This window comes from Apostichopus japonicus, chromosome 2 (assembly GCF_037975245.1).
Source record: "Apostichopus japonicus isolate 1M-3 chromosome 2, ASM3797524v1, whole genome shotgun sequence".
Classification (NCBI taxonomy): Eukaryota; Metazoa; Echinodermata; class Holothuroidea; order Aspidochirotida; family Stichopodidae; genus Apostichopus; species Apostichopus japonicus.
In genome coordinates, this window is record NC_092562.1 from 23045492 (window position 1) to 23063475 (window position 17984).

The 17984-nt window shown below is 37.7% G+C and overlaps 1 protein-coding gene across 5 annotated transcripts in view; it reads right to left on the minus strand.

Moving 5' to 3' along the window:
- LOC139982795 (uncharacterized) overlaps positions 1–17984 on the minus strand; it is a 156660-nt gene that overhangs the window by 45579 nt on the left and 93097 nt on the right. The window contains exons 2-5 of one of the 5 annotated variants that reach the window (XM_071995906.1): positions 13451–13549; positions 12303–12608; positions 4616–4885; positions 3500–3634 (exon numbers count right to left, since the gene is read on the minus strand). The exons of the other annotated variants lie outside the window; for them this stretch is intronic. Of the exons in view, the coding sequence (XP_071852007.1) occupies positions 3500–3634; positions 4616–4885; positions 12303–12608; positions 13451–13508 (769 nt within the window). The 5' untranslated portion in view covers positions 13509–13549. The remainder of the gene's footprint in view (positions 1–3499; positions 3635–4615; positions 4886–12302; positions 12609–13450; positions 13550–17984) is intronic. 5 annotated transcript variants of the gene reach the window in all.

Here is a 17984-nt window from a genome sequence, read left to right on the forward strand (position 1 = left end):
GAATTTGCGGAACTCCATAAACCGTATTGTGCGTTGTGTTACGGTAACTTACAACCCATATGTACAGAGTGTTGCTATGTATTCATACATGTACATAAACTTAATATTAATAGTAGGGTTGGTGCATACTGAAAGTTTGGCTCGGGGATGTGCAGTAAGTTGCATTATGCAGCCATGCTAGGTAGGCATATGTGTTATTTCATATTCATTATTACTAGGCTAGTACTTTGGCCTGGAGTTTTGCAAATCAATTTTCTGAAACAAAAGAACGATTCATGACACATGGAAGGTGTAAAATCACAACAAATGTAACCATAACTGTACATTGTATGCCTGCTTGTTATTGTGGACATCATGGGCCAACAATACATTTTGAACTTTCATAAATTTTTTCCCCAGGCACTACAGATATATAGCCTACGGTCAACAGGTTCAATGGTACTGGGGGTTCCTAGCAAGACACGTCAGGGTTGTGCTACCATCATGTGCAGTCCAAAGGATCAGAAGTGAGTTTCCAGCCAATGGTCATTACACTGGATTCAAGTTGCCAGGAGAAAACTCATTGTATAGGAAGCCTTGGTTGAGAAATTCCTCCAGAAACACCTTTTCTATTCTAGGTTTTGTTGTATTATCAATCCGTCAGGGTTCCCTCAGTGTTGATTTATTGAAATTCAAGACTTTTAATTCAGGATGAAAAGGTTATTTTCCAGACCCATCATCAACAATGAAAGAAAAGGCATTTGTAGCATTTGGACACAAGTATTGGCTTCACCTTGATGTCATATAATATGTGCATAAGGGAACGGGCATTGACCTTTTTAGGGGCATTTACCTCCCAGACGTTTGCTTTCTACCTTAAATCTGGAAGCCAAAATATCCATATCACCAATGATATTTGACAGGAAAGTCATAATAAGGACCAATGGAGGCAGCAGAACTCTAGAATGTTTAGACTTTGTTTCTTCAGCAGCAGTTGGTTTGTTTTACAATCCTTCTTCAGAAACTCAGCAGTACACCCTGTTAATGGTCTTCGATTGTTTAAATGCGTGATGCTGTGTTTCATGTCGCCTGTGAGTTTTGTACGTGTCGTTGTGCGTGGGTAACATTTTTGCATGTGTGTTGCGTCGTGCAGTGTTTCTTGGTTTAAATTACCCTTTATTGTATTTGCTTCTGGATTATTCTAATTAATTTGTCACAAAAGCGATTGATAGCGATGGACATGCAACTGCTTTGTAGGCTTAAAGCAAAAAATTTCATGAAAGTTGTTTTTCTTTAAACCTCCTTTGATGTCACAAATTACATTAGTGTAATTTAAGAATGATACTGTTTATGGAAAGTACAGTTTTACTTTTATGTCATATAATACAATGATTGTTGTTAATGCTAGTTTAGTCACAGGCTTGTTCAGATTGTCCAGAATGAGTGTCTAGAACTGATATTGAATAAACTTTGTTCAATGATTGCAGACTTGAACTACGTACGTTGTGTGAATTTTTGGCTCTGTGACTTTAAAATAAATTGCTTTGAGATTTAAACACCCTTTGGAATAAAATCTTTTTACCTACCTATTTTGACCCATCCTCATTACCCCCACTCCCTCCCCAACATTAAAAATGGTTTTCCTGGAATAGGAATGAGAAATTATTGCTATAACTAACTGATCCAGCATATTCCAGAAATAAATTGGGGCACTGAGATTTGTTCACAAGAAGATGTAACCCATCACTTCTGAAGCTAACCTCATAGCTTATTAGTATACAATAGAGCAATGAAGGGGTGTTTATTTAGATGATACGGTAAAATCTCTTCGTCTATTGCGACTTCAGTGTTGTAGCGCTAGTATATACTGCTAGTGCTCGGCCGTGCTACCTCCAATGGATCACCACTTGCCCCATTGGAGGTTTCCTGTTCCCTGATCTGGTCTTCAGAGTAGTTTTAGAAGAAAGACTATTTTATGTCGCTCTGTTAAAGTCCATTTGTTTTATTTCATAAAAAAGGAGGGATCGAAGTATGCTTCGCTTCATGCGGAGCTGTATACTGGCTAGGTCCAGTGAAATCGGCGCTGGTGTTGTGCACTAACTTGGTCATATATCGCCGTGTTTTTTTCATCCTTCAGCCATGGATGAAGGCTAATTGCATGGGTTATGATATTTATGAAGCCCCCAACAACACAATGGATCAGCATTTCTCTCTGATAGTTTACAACAGTTGTAAAACAAACTTGAAATTTCTAACGACATAACGTAATACAGTGGTTGTTCTCTCAGTGTAAATGTGCGCGTATATGGAACGGTATGATCGTCGCGTATCCGGTACATGCCTGGGCTTGGCACTTGTGTTCCTAACATGACGTCATCATTGTCTTGTTGTGAATTCGCATTCTCAGATATCGATTTTCGGATGCGAAAATTAAAACGTTAATTACTAATTAGTGCTTGAGGTTTTCAAGGTGATGAGGATAGTTTTGAACATAGATTTTCTCATAGATTCAGAGGAAGCTACTATCGATTAGTTGGATTTTTTGTGTCATGGCCTCTTTAATAATTCAAAGAATTTCACATTCTGTATATCAAAGCAATTTCTCCATCTGAAAACTTAACTTTCATGTCTTACATTGACACCTGATTTACGATTTTTCCCAAATCTTTTGACAATATTTTTGGCACTGAATTTATAGTGTACATATAATTAATAATTGTGAATGTAAATAAAACACAAGAACTTGATCCACCTGTCTAATACACTAAAAACTGCCCCCAAAACACCCTTCCCTACAAGAAAAGGATACTTATCAGGCTGGAAAAGATGTTAGAAGTCTAGAACTCCTGTAAGGAAACTTCTAGGGTAATAATCCAAGGTATCCGGGCGAATTTCGACGGAAATTTTTCCCAATCCGAAAAACACTATGAGACACTTTGGGTGGTAGAAAGTGAAGGAGGTCACTGAGGTCAGTGAGGGTGTACAGTGTTAAAAGATTACCAGGGCATACTAGACACGGTAGAATGCGGTGCTTAGGTTGTGGGGAGACAGGTAAGTGGGGAACAAAGTAAATAATCATTTTTTGCATATTCTGTCCCTCACAGGTTTTTTAATTTTTGACTTACATCACAATCTTTGTCAAAAATGACACAAGTTTTGTAAGATTTCTTTTCAAAATTAATTAACTTTTATTAGTTTTGCTAAGAACCAAAAGTGAATATTTCCTAATGAATTTACTTATAATATTTGGGTTGAGTAGTATTGTCTCTTAATGCTCACATGACTCTCCAAAAAAGTTATAAACAGATCAGGTATGAACTTTCTGGTCTACTGGGAAACTGTTGCCAGACTGTATCTCTACCTTTGACAGCCAACAAAGCAGACACGATCCTTAAATTAGGTTTTTACGTTTATTTCTTTTGACTAAAACTATTTAAAGTTTTTGTTAAAGGTTTGATATTTATACAGTGCATTTGTTGACTGGCTGTAGAATTCTCAAAAGACACAAAAGTGCTCTTACCTGAGAGACAGTTTGGACCTTTAAATCCAACAGGGCAGATGCACTCTCCAGTTGTGTCATCACAGACACCTCCATTGTAACAATTGTCACAGATGCCAAAGCAATCTGGAGGACCCCAGTGATCTGCAGGGCAAGCTAAAGGGAGAGAACACCACACTAAAACAACATGGATAACAAGCCTATGTAGGTAAGGGAAACTACGGAGGGCATTCAGACTTCAGTACAGGTACAGTACTAATAGAAGGAAATTACCACATTAGTCTTATAAATACATAGTGTAGGGTGGGTAGCATTGCTGAGTAATGTTTTGGATAATACAAGATAACACATGCTATTCCATCAGTGCTTTGAGCTATGATAAAAAAGGGATGAGAATGCAATCTTCTGAAAATGTCTCAAATGACTGACTCAAGCCAACTGGAAGACTCAACATTACTCAGTGAATGTAAGACTCTGCTCTTCTAGAATTGAGTCTTGAAGTGAAATTGAAATATTTGACAAGAAATGCGAAGGGTTCATTTGAGATTGATTCAACTCGACTCTACTGACAAAGGTATTGGCAGATAGTAGGGTAAGCAACACAGAAAAAATGATAAGAAGAGTGAATACTATTAATTATTGCCTCCAAATATCATTATGGCTTCATTGAACTAATAATTAGTGACCTAGCTCTTAATATCATGTGATTAATTTGAGATATGTAGAGATATAGACATATGTAGAGAATTTGTCCAAGCATGAATCAAGATCAAAAGCTTCCTGGATTTAAGTCCAATTCACATTATGTCACAGTTGTTACTTGTCCTCCTGATACATGTAAAATGTAGAGTTTATATCCAAGGATAAATATCAAACTTCACACATTCATAGTATAGTACTTAAGGCAAAGGTAAAGCATCATTCTGATAGTCCCTCAATTGAATTTCACTTTTCATTTGAAAAACTTTACTGTTAAACATCTGTTCTTGGACAAGTTAATGACAGCCACCTGTTGCAAATGATATTCACATAATTAAGTCTCTTGGACAGCGAGGTTGACATTTTAAAATACTACTATTGACAAAAACTCCTGAAACGATTAGGATACATTTTTGATTGATAGAAAATGTTTGTTACCTCTAACAATGATCCGCTGAATTCCATGTAGACCATAGTTACGGAGAGTATTATAATAACACTCATAAATTCCAGCATCTGATAAACTAATTCTTCCTCTACTTTGAGGTACATTCAGAGTAAGAGAACCATAGTTATAAGAAAAACCCCCGTCTTTTCTCCACAACACAGAAGTTTGATAACTATTCACCTCATCCATGCTTAAAACTATTCCTTGGTCGCCATTATTAACAGTCCTTGTTAGTAACCTGTCATCTGGAAGTATATATGCTGTTGGAAAAGGGAATCATGCATGTCACCAACATATTTTTATGAAATAGCTTTATCAAGTGTACATGAAATTGTCATAGAAAGCACATAAACAACCATTCCACCTACTCCACCCACTTACAGTACTACTTTTGGCTACTGTACATAGACTGTTTTTACATCAAGACCTAGTCTTTGAAATATTCCTTTTCTGAAGGAAGTATTAGAAAATATTGGTAATATTAGCTGAGAGAAAAGTGAAATATTTCAATTCTAATAGTTTCGACAGCAAATATTTCATCATCCTGTAAATTCTATCAATACCGCCCTTGAAATTCAAGCTATTTATTGGCTAATTATCAGTGGATCTCAGTAACTGGTAGACTCACAGACATACATAGGCGTAGGAGCCTCATTTGATTTGGGGGGGCTGTAACGACTTGCCCGAAAAATATAACCAAAATTTTTCACGCGCTCCGCGCGCGTTCCACATGTCAATGTGCATATCATATAGGCATTCATCACTTATTACATCACATGCCGCTAACATTAAACCTTTCCTGTTATTACCCTTCCATATTGGTAATAATTATTGGGGAAGTCGTTACAACAATAATGATAATAATATAAGTTTAACTATTAAAAAACACATTGTAAATTCTTCTTCTTTCAGTAGGTGCCAGTGGCGTAGCTAGGGGTATTGGTCGGGGGGGGGGGGGAGAATGCTCTGTAGGGGCGCTTTCGACACTATCTAAGCAGAGCGCCACCACCGGTTGGCGCGGAGCGTACAAAAAAAATTTTGAGTAAAGATACTCCCTAGATCGCCGGAAATGACCCTTCCCAGGCCTAGCTAATTTGCAGATAAACGAAGAATAAATAGGTGTCATCGCCATTTGTCAGAAAATTGCACCAAACAAAATGTGACAAATGTTATAGGTATTTGAGAGCGCAATAAAAAAAGTCAATAATCGCGAATAAGTAGAAAGTGGTAAAAAGCTGAAAAGGGCGCCAGCAGTCCATTTGAGTCCGTCAGGGGGGGGGGGGTTCATCGGCCCCCTCTGACTGTAGGACGCTCCGCCACTGGTAGGTGCCCGAAAAATTCTCAGTATATTGCCCAAATTTTCACAAAAAAATTGAAAAACACATTGCAAATTATTATTCTTTCAGTAGATGCCCGAAAAATTCTTTGCATATTGCCGAATTTTCACCAAAAAAGAAAAAAAAAACACACTGCAAATTATTCTTCTTCCAGTAGGTGCCCGAAAAATTCTCAGCATATTGCCCGAATTTTCACAAAAATAATAGAAAAACACATTGCAAATTATTATTCTTTCAGTAGATGCCCGAAAAATTCTTTGCATATTGCCGAATTTTCACCAAAAAAGAAAAAAAAAACACACTGCAAATTATTCTTCTTCCAGTAGGTGCCCGAAAAATTCTCAGCATATTGCCCGAATTTTCACAAAAATAATTGGTTGGGGGGGCTGCAGCCCCCCCAGCCCCCCCGCCTCCTACGCCTATGCGAGTCACAGAGTCACACTGATCAAACACCAAGGTTAATTTCAGAGAATTTACCTACATGCACACAGATTGTTTTGGAAAGAAGAAATGGGTGACTTTGGACAAGAATTGTATCTCTTGTAGCCAGAATGTTGCAGGAAAAAGTAAATGAACAAAGAGATCAAATTGTGCTCTGAACGTTCCACATATTTAGGTGTTTGTATTTTAGGTAGTACATGACATGTGCTGTTCACAGTACCAGTATGTGCATTTGCACACTGATGGAAACACCAAAGAGGTTTACAGTCATGGTTTGCTTGGATTACTTTGACCAATTATTGTCTTTTCAAGAGGCCAGTACTTTCACAATCAGCATGATCACAACCAATTGGTTTAGAACTTTGTGCAGTTTTTCAAGGTTCAAGTAAAAATACTGCAACCAACACAACAAACATATTAGCTTGCCCTTTGAATAGAAAATTTAAAAGATTTAATTCCATTTATATTCCCAGCACTTTTGTTAAGCTTTCAACTTCTGCCACAGAAACAACAAATTAAATTTAAGACAAGCTTGCAAATTTAAATTTAAATTTCATTTAACTTTGACCATGGGCTAACTAGAATATTTGCAAGTTGAACATGGTTTTTAGGCTTCCAGGATGTTATCACTTTGATATATATTGCCAAAATGCCCCTTTTTGTTATTTAACAGTTGACCTTGACCCTTTTGTCACTTTCATATGGTTTTATAATACCTTCAGCAACGTCATAGAAGAATAACACCACCGCTCAATATATAGTTTCCATAAACTTACATGGATCACTTGTGTTTGTTAAGTGGGATCAGATATGACATATAGGGCAAAGCAGTGGCGCAGAAACAGGGGGGTTGGGGGGTTTTAACCCCCCACTTTTTGAAGAGGGGGGGTTGGCCCACACAATCAACCCCCCCTAGTTTTTGCCAGTAATGTTCTGTTATAGCCTATGTTATGTGCTCCAAATGGCATAATAAATCAAATTATTAAATTTGAAATTGTTAAAGTCATTTCAACCTTTTACCTGGTAGGCTACATCAACAATTAACGACCGAAAACCAAGTTAGAATTGACCCACACATTATTTCTAGCCCCTTTCCCCCACCTTGCGCATTGGTACTTGAGGCTCATAGCGCTAACTTCACCCCACAACAGACATACACAAAATAACGTTTTGTTGTTGTTGAACATCTTTGGAATTGTATACACTTGCCAACTTCAACAAGGTGAAGGAAGGAAAAGAAAAAGAAGAAAGAGAGAAAAGGAGAAAAGGATGGAGTAGAAAATACGGCAAGAAAATGGGAAGAGAAAGAGGAACAGTGACAAAATTATTTGAATTTGTAAAGCAAACAGCAGATATCACATCATATCAGTGAGCATGAAAATGGCGTTCCACGATAAACAGCCTCCAAACCATGGGCGCAGATCCTGGTGAGGACAGCGGGACGCGTCCCCGCCAACTTTTTCAGTAGTGGGGACATGATATACTGTACCGTGTCCCCACCAATTTGTCTTGACCAATAGCTGCATTTCAAGTTCCCCTGTATTGAACTTTGGCGCAGTTTGATCCAGCATTGTGCAAATGACATGCAGCAGTTCTCATTTTATTGTATTTTATCCACAGTTGTTAAATATAGGACGGAAATCGCATTTGCGGCAGTCTATATTTGTTTTCTGGGAGGGGACCCCAGACCCATCGTACATACAAAAGTCTACTTGGATTATTTGTCCCCTGATTTTCTTTCTGCAGACGCCCATGTATTTCTCCAAACTAAATTTCTAAGCCATGAGATCTAAAACTTAAGGAGGTTTAGGAGCATCATTAGGTCTGGGAAGTGTTATTTCCGGTGTGACAGGATTTTTTCCCCCCTGAAAATATTCCCCCCGGGGGGAATATTTCCTAGGAAATTTTCCCCCCGCGTGGAGATTTCCTAGGAAATATTCCCCCCCGGGGGGCATTATTCTTAGGAAATATTCCCCCCAACCTGGAAAAATTCCCCCCCACCTTCATGTAATTCTAGTTAATTATATTTTTGTACATCTATCAAGGATATCTCATCATGGAACTATAATAAGGAGATTTTAACATTTTTTGGGCATGAACTTGGAATATATCATTCCTGTAATAAGGATATTCAGAGGAAATGTCTTGGGTTAGGGTTATCCCATGAATGGAATGGGACTAGCTCTGATGTTACTGATGTAGTCAAGTATAATCATTGTAATGTAGCGAAGTGAAATTTTGTAGTGTACACCCGTTCAGTATTTGCATGTATTACGTAATAGTTCGTAATAGCCAGTTTGTAGCGTTAGTTGTATACACGTGTTTCTTCAGTTCTGTACACGGTGTTGTATGGCGAACATCGTCCCTGCAGATCTCCGGGGCATCGCCTCGTGATCCCGTCCATAATTGGTCATATTTTACTTAATCTTGGGTCGTCAATAGCCCAGATTTACCTGTATCTTTTACTACCTGGAGTCAGGAAGGAGATGTCACCCTTCTCAGAGGCAGGATGCCTCAGGTTTTTGGATGGTTTGACTTCTGGCTCGAAGTCGCTGGTTACCAAGATGGCGGACCTACTATAGTATATAGCGAGCTGGCGAGAGATGGAGTTTCTTGATGTCCGCGAGCGTGGAGAATTCTTGTTATCCGCGAGCGAGCTGACTCCAGTATAGTAAGGGATTAAGTCATACATATTATTATTGTTTTATACTGCCGTACGTAACCTTATTGTTGATAAATCGAATCGAAGTTGTAATTGTTGCCCCTCTGGCTAGGTTGTACTTCACTGTACAAAGTACGTATGTTAGGTTGTGTATTGTGAAGCACATGGGTGCTAGTATTAGTTGTATTGTGTACCTTTATACTGTAGAGTGACAGTAACGGTTACGTTGAGTTTATATCAAGAAAGTGTATTGTACTGTATTGACAGTTGAGTTGTATTGAGAGATTATTTTATTGTACCTGTATTTCAGTATTGTACTGCTCGCAGTGTAAAGAGTGTACGTATTTGTATTTTGTATCTTGAACATATTGTTACTGTTGGTCACTACAGAGTTGTCTCAAGAGCTTGTCCTTCTAATCTTAGCCTTTATGGATAGCTATGGAGTGCCAAGTCTCTTGAGAGTTTGTGGGTTCAGGAGGTAGAAATTCCTGCTGTCTAGGAACAGTTTAGGTGGAAATGGCCTATAATGAGTTGCAGCGGCATGTGTTGCCCTGACCATTACGAAGGTGTCAAAATTCCTCGCCTGTTGGCAAACGATTATATTGTTTATGCAGTTTATTTCATAATGTTCATTTTACATTATTCTTGATACGCTTATTACATTTTTATACTGTATTGTACAAGTGCAATGTAGTATTGCAGGGTAATATAATTGAGTCTTTATTTGTATCTACAGTTTTCACAGATTGAGTATAGGTTTTCCCCCGAGTAAGGATAGGTTTTAATAAGAGAGTAAAGAGACCCTTGAGCCATTTATCATACAAAGCCATTTTATATTGTCATGTGTCATGACTTATTCTTCATTTTATATTTTCATATTATTGTAGAGTTTGCAATAAAAGTCAGCCGTTGTTTCAACGCAAGAAAACTCTTGCCTCCTCATTGATAACTTATGAGTTCGAAGCGTAGGACCCTAAATCCGGTAATTTCCCCCGCCATCCGCGGTTCGCTTCAGTAAATTGAAACTATTACATTTTGTTGGTTTGATGGTTCCACAGGAGGATTCAATGTTTATTGGGAAGGGGTTGACTTATTGATTTTTGATTATGAGCTGTGGTGAAGCTCAATGGGATTATCTTAATTCATGACTTATGAGGGTGAACATCAAAGGGATTGCTGCACTGAAGCCAATTATGCATACTGTTACACAGATAGTCCTGATTGATTTGAAGAATCAAGAAGAAACTGATTGAACACCATTGAATTACTCTTCATGCATCATTAGACAAAGTTACCTGGACTTCCTCGATATGAAATTGGATATTGGGAGTTGGCTACTGATTTTCTCAACTGGCTAAATTGCACCAATCCTTGCAACTAACTGTCCGCTGGACACTAAAAAAAGGTTGCAAATACGTGAAGGATATATTCCTAGCGTTTAATTGCCATGAACAAGCGATCGACCATCTCATCATACACTGAATTTGAGATATCGCCTATTGGAATGTAGGAATATTATGAAATTCATTGCAAGCTAAAGACTTGCAGGTGCTGGCAGGAAAATTGATCATGCTTATGGTGGGGGGGGGGTAAATTTTCAGGGTGGGGGGAATTTATCCTAGGAAAAAATTTTCAGGGGGGGAAAATTTCCTGTTACACCGGCAATCTGGGAGGTATATTTGCCCAAAAAAATCGTACGCTACGTGCGAACCCATGGTCGCGCTCCGCTTAGATAGTGTCATAGAACAGACACGCGTCCCCACCATTATCCAACACTGATCTGCGCCCATGCTCAAAACTGTCGATGTGTGTAGTGTTCGGTTTCGGAAATATCTGGTATATTTTTATTTCCTTCAACAAAATTTTTTAGTAGCTGTCTGAATTTTCGAAAATTCCCTAACCAACATTCTTCATCATACTTTATCATACTCGTGCAATTTTGACCCGTCTGTTAAGGTTTGAAGGAGGTTTTTCTATATCGGTTGTCCATAGATGATATTTTGTGCAACATTAAGGGTATGTTTTGAAGTGAATTTATTCACGAGAATTGTGAATTTTCAAATTCTGAACAGTGGGGCTGACGGATATTGTGGGCCGCGATGAAGAATCATCTACAAAAGCAATGATCCACAGGATATGTGATGAAGTCGAACATGATGTGTGACTGGTGACAATCTTCGAAAAGGTTATAGATGAGAAAAAAAGTATTTGGAAAAAACTTGGTTCTCAGGCAAAGTGTACATATGGTTGGTCAGTTTCAAGCCCGAGAAGTGCCATTTCCGGTGATCTGGGGGTACCAAAACCAGAAATTTGCTTGTACGCTGCGCGCCAACCAATGGTGGCGCTCCGCTTAGATAGTAATACCCGCCCCCGGGTTAGAAAATCCTGCATACGCCCCTGGTTAAAAGCAGCTTTTCAAGGCCTGGGCAGTGTAATTTACTGCAATCTGGGAGGCAATATTTGCCAAAAAATTCTTGTGCACTTCGCGCCAACTTATGGTGGCGCTCCACTTAGATAGTGAGCCAGCAGTTATGACTTTTTATTTCATCAATGGCCTGCAACCCCCCCACTTCTGACAAGAAATCTCTGCCACTGGGGCAAAGCATTTGAAACAATACTTGCATCATGAATGTCAAAAGTTATGAACTCTAATCATACATAATGGCTCATAGATTTTATGTCTTGCATGATAAAGAAACAACTGATTACCAGCTACGCATGCCACTGAACACTTAATTTGCATACCAAAAGTACAAGCAGTCTGTTCTACTGTACTAGACTAGTATTCCATAAATCACAAAGGCTCTACATTGCATGCTCAGACAGCTACAGTACACATCAAACTTTGCTGTCTACCGGCATTATGACTCGGGAGGCGTTTGCAACATGTTAACTTGTTATAATTGCTCACGCTCCCACGTCAACCAAACCAAAAAATCATGCACTTCCATGTCATATATTGCTATGGTAAACCGATAGAGCACTGACCGGCAGCAACAGCTGACATACTGTACAGTATCACATCCGCATAACGTACATAGAATACTGTACATTACATGGGAATGAGATAAAATTGGTAACTAACATGCAAAATGCATCAATCGAGGATCAGATTACAATTCTGTTGAACCATTTTAACATAGTGCAGTCCCTTGCTGGTATGCCATGATTTCACTAGTAACATTCTTTTGTATCATAGCATATATCATAAATTTGCATGGGTATTCATTGACTCACCATCCGACCTCAGTAATATAGTCTGGATGGATGTCAGCTCCCTGCCACTGCGAGAAATATCACAAGCAAACACACCAAAAGCTCCATACATATAGGTACTCAGGTATATCTTGTAAACACCATTAGATCTAGTAGGACCATTTGGAGGTGGATTATTATCAGCACCACTTCCAGTATTGACTACTCTTCTTGAAGTAGCAGTCAAGCCTGTATTGTCTGTTTCACTGATGTGACACGTAAAGTATTCATGTTCCGTAGCATCAGCTCTGAAGGCAAAGCTGTTTCGTAAAGTAACTTTGAGTTTCCCTGAAATAAATGAATGAGATAAATGCTGATTTCATCAAACCAGTGAGGGGTGAATTATCTTGCTACATACAATATAACTGGTCTTTCTAATTCCTTTTCCTTGCTACAAAAGGATGATGGTACTGTTGAAGGTGTCCCTAATTTAACGTCACATTACTACTAGTATGCACATATCCTGACAGCTACTATCTTTCTATATTTTCTTTCCAGGAGGGGGGGGGGGATTGCTTACATTACCTGTACTTATATATTTCAGAAGATAAAAACATAACTATCATTGCACATTCAGCCTAATACCTTTGGGCATAAATTGTTCCATTTCCTGAAATATCTGTCAACTACAGTTCTTAAGATGGTTGAATCGATTTGATCAAATCCTTAAATACCTACATTTCACTGGAGTGGGCTACAGTATAACTGTTTAAGCATAGGAACAGGAACCTTCCTTGAGTCTTAGTCAGTCTGAATTAATATTCATAACTTTGGAGAAGCAGCATGGATATGCATTGTTTTAACTAATTACATTTTCTCATTGAGGGAATGGCTTAAGTAACAAAGTCAAATGCATGTTAAGGTTTCAGTATAAATGATCACTTTTTACTATATTCAGCATATCTGTGGCAAAATGATTATACATTGAATACTAATGCCTATAGGGCTGGATTCATTAAGGTACTGGAAATTAAACATGAGCTAACATAAGTAATCATGTTCAATAATTTTAAATTCATGGACCATGAAGTTTCTGTTTGTTAATTCATGCATCACAAGAGTGGAACATATTTTTCCAAAGAGATGCATTCAGCTGATAATTAATAACCTGAGGTAGTGAGTAGTTATACCTTGAACGAGACCAGATTGAGTAAGAAATATAATCAGAAGAATCCTGGAAGGTGACATCCTCTCCAATTGGTTCAATACTTTTGTTCAAAATATTTCAACTGTGGAATAAAAATGGAAAAACTTGTTTCAAATAATTGCTTCACCGGTGCAATACTTGCAACTTAGATGGTTTCAAGTAAATACTTTACAGTGAATCAATGTTGAGGGCCCATGGGGAGGAATGTATTATATTGCTTTTTAAGGAAATTCTAATTTAAACCTCATGCTGAAAGAATTATGGTTTACTAGAATTGATGTCCCTGTTGGTGCTCTTACTAACCAGGAGGCCACCAGAGAGGTACTGATTACGAGTCCAAGTTTGAAGTTCATTTAAGGTTCACTTTAGCGATATTGTTACGCGGTTTTCAAACTTTGATGTCATGACACAGCTGACCTCGATGAACTCTGACCTCCACCAAACAAAAAAAACAATATAGTTCTTGCACTCCATAGGATAGATCCACAGTTCAGTGCATCCAAGTTTCATTTCGTGAGTGATTGTGCTCACAAGTGTTTAAGACTATGACCTCTGTTGACCTCAACTGACCTTCCGTCTCCACAGAAAATGATAGGGGTATGTCATTTGATAAGGTGGATCAAAATATTTAGTGTTCAACTGATTAACCTAATCGGAATCGGAATCGGTACGAATATTACATAATCGGAATCGGTAAAAATTACGTGGAATACCAGTTATTTCATACCAATTATTCAAAAACAAATGGAAGGTGAAAATATCAATATTCAAAAACATATGGAAGTTGAAAATATCAACTGATGCATTAGGTTTGTTCTTTTACTACGAAATATTAAAATAAGACACCCTCTATAGGTGTTTCACAGTGTATACTTTCATCAATTTACGCTGCCAGGGTCGCCGATTTTGCTTCCCTCGTGTTTAGTGACTTCAAATTTCTTGGCACAGTAGGCATAGCAGCAATACCAATTTCGCGAATTAACGAATGAATGTGCTTGACAGGGTCGGAAATAAGCGGGAGCGATGTGCTAAAAAGCCCTCCTAAAGCACAATTACTAGTGCGAAAAAGAAATATAAGAAAATCGCCCTCGTTATATCAGGTGTCTGTGTAAAATTAATTGTGACATGCGTTTGCTTTAGCTAGGAATTGCAGTTGCAGCGCGAATCGCGCAAACAGTTTTCACATCCCGCATCAATTTGCAAGCAGTGGGGTAGGGTCACGCACAATCCCCGGGAAGTTACCGTGGAAAATTATGGCCTGCACGAAGCAATTTCAGTACCAGCGAAACTAACCTAAAATCCTCACAAATCTCCGACCACATGGTAGCCTTACTTCACACTTTAGTCAACTGCATGGAAATCTAACCTTGCCATCTGTTTATTCGCTCTAGTTGTGTCGCAAATAAAAAATAAAAATATCCGCGGAAACTGCAATCTCCGACCACATGTTAGCCTAACAACCACACTAAGTCAATGAGAAATGTAGCCTAACCATCGGTTTGCAAAAAAAAAAAAAAATTGCGTAGCAAACTTTCAATTTGCTGGAAATCGGCATTTGTTTGGAAGGTACTGTAAGTGATAAATGTCTTATAGAGGGAATGTTATATTTTATATTGGAATAGTTTCTAGTTGTTATTATTTCTTTACATCAATCTGGTATTACATTTTAGAGTAATTTTAAACAAGTTACGATGGTACAATTTGCTTTTCAGTTTGATTGGCCTAAGCTTACATTTTCTAATTGAACCTGAATAGAGTTAAATAGGTAACGAATAGGTATGTTTAACTTGAAGTTCGTAACATTTCTATTTGTTCATAAACAGTATAATACTGAAAATAAGTAGAAAACAATGTCGGAATGAAGGCAACATGTCATTAAAATTTACACTTTGGTAAATATTGAAGATGGATGGTTTGTCTGAGATACTTTTTGAGATGGATATTTTGAGTAACTATTCTTAGCCCATTTCAAGCCATTAACAGGTGACATTCACGTCGAGGTGGTTAGGCCATTCGCTTAGTACAGTACTGACTAGGTAGGATGTCATATTTCTGTATTTTGGAAATTTAAAAAAAAAAACCCTTTTTTTTTTCTTTCCGAGAAACTTTCTGGAGGTAATTTGGTACATACAAAATGATACCTTAGAGCCTTGTATAACAACGAAGCAAAAGGAAACAGGGGAAAATCACAACAATTATTGTTTCTGTCAAACTTTATTGCCGATTTCATACGGGATATTTTCTCATTTTCAAATAATCGGAATCGGAATCGGTACGATTATGGAAAAAATAATCGGTAATCGGTATTTTCTGTTATGCATAATCGGTTGAACACTACAAAATATTATGTATGTTCAAATTAAATCCAAGTCTTCCTTTTTGAGTTACAACGCTTGTAGACTTTGACCTCTGTTGACCTGAAATGAATTTTGACCTCCACTGAAAACAGCACAATTCTCACACTCAATAAAGTGTATTCACTTGCTGAGTATGTAGTAATCAAAGCTTTATTGTAATTAGTTATCGTGTTCACAAAGTTTTTAAACTTTGACTTAGACTGTCGACCTCAAATGACCTTTGACCTCCACTAAACACAATAGGGTTCTTCTTCTCAATGAGGTGGAACCATATAAGATTTAGCTATTAATCCAAGCTTTAAAGTTTGAATTATGTGAACTCATTGAGGACTCCATTGCTTTTTCCATAGTTCAAATTCTGTACCATATTTTAAACAATACCCCTTCACATTTCCACTGCAGACGTAGTAATTCTTCTCAATCAAAGTCTGATGGTATGATTGATATCTGTACTCTTGTGAATAAAGTTCATGCCAAAAAAATCTACTTTAAAGCAACCTTTACAGTTGATTTTGATGCATTTGTTGAAACTAATTTATCCTAAAGTCTCATGGTAATGTTAGTAACAAGCTTGACTCAGAAGTCGAGCTTCTTTTCAATTCTATGTGATTTTCACTTCTCTTTAATTGCTGATTTACATTAAGTCCAATGTGGAATAGCTAGTCTGTGTGACTCTAGCAGATCTGCCCAATTGCGATTTTATTTTAAAATAATTGTTTGCCAGATTTGACACTAATCGCAAAAGATGTTCTAATATTTAATTTTTTGGGTCCATGATAAGTTTACTTGAAGATAGAGCCAGTCCGACTAATTCTAATCTCACTGAGTATGATTAAGACTGCCCGGTGTGACATAGAGAGCCAGATCAGGCCACAGGAACAGTTTTTATTAGACACCAAATATTTCATGTCTTCATATTTTAAACAATAGACTACATTATTCTTCATAAATACATACTTCCTTGTACCAACTACTGTAATTAACCCTGGGCTATGGGACCGTATCCCTTACATCCATCCCCTTCTCATTGTGCCTACTTACTACAGGTTTATTAGTGCAAATTGTACTGGAGGTCACTACAATACTCTTATGGCAAGCAATTTAAAATTGCTGAAGTGTTATGGCATATATCTCGTACAGGTCTGATTATACCTGATCGACTAAATGTTAGGTGTAACTCGTACTGAAAGTTAACCAAATGGGGAAAGTTTCAACAATTGTAAATACTGGTAAGCTGTACTGCTTGTCTTAGAGTCAAGTATGTCTTTAAAGACAACATCACAATCAAGCAACAGTGTAGGAATAAAGCATAAACTTTATATCAAAGAATGCAAATGGAAAGAAGGAAAGATGCAGACAATAATGTAAACAGTCTTTACTTCCTGCTTCCTCTTCTGACGAGATGCATGATGGGTAAATCCCTGTTTGCATATACGTAGTTTAACAGAAGCACCAGCTATAACCTTTCCTATATACTAAGTAATTACACGCATGTTATGTACTTTATAAATTATGAAAATGAAAAAGACTGCGTATCTATTTAATAGCTTTCAATAATACATGAATGTTCACCATAGTGCTTTAATCTTTTCTGAAGCTCTAAAGTCCCTGCTATCCCCAGTGCCTCATCACAATATACAGTACATCTCTTAGGAAAGAAGACTTCAAACCATAAATACTTTGAACTATTTGACAAAGACATGGCTCTAAATTATACATTTGATTATATTTTAAAATACAGACTTTTCCCATGTCTCATGATTCCGCCAAGCCTACAGTATACACACGGTATGCTATGCATAGTCGTTTTGTTTTTCTGCCATGATATTTTTAGGCATATGAGTCTCTGGGGCAGGATATACCACCATATTTTTCACTGGGGGGGGGGGCTGGCGCCCCCAGCCCCCCGGTTCTTACGCCCTTGGCTATGCATGTTGTCCACTAATACCAGTTGGATTGAAGGATTAAGACGATGCTATTAATTATTAAAATTGACCCCCCCCCTCCCCCAATTAGGAGATAGGTTCAGTGGTACAGTTTTTCTAATGGAACATCGTTGTGCAAAGTTTTATTCAGCTAATGGTAGATGATTGGTAAACAGGTAGAACTCTCAACATGAATGAACTTATTACCTTTGTTGTTCACATCTTCTTTTCAAGC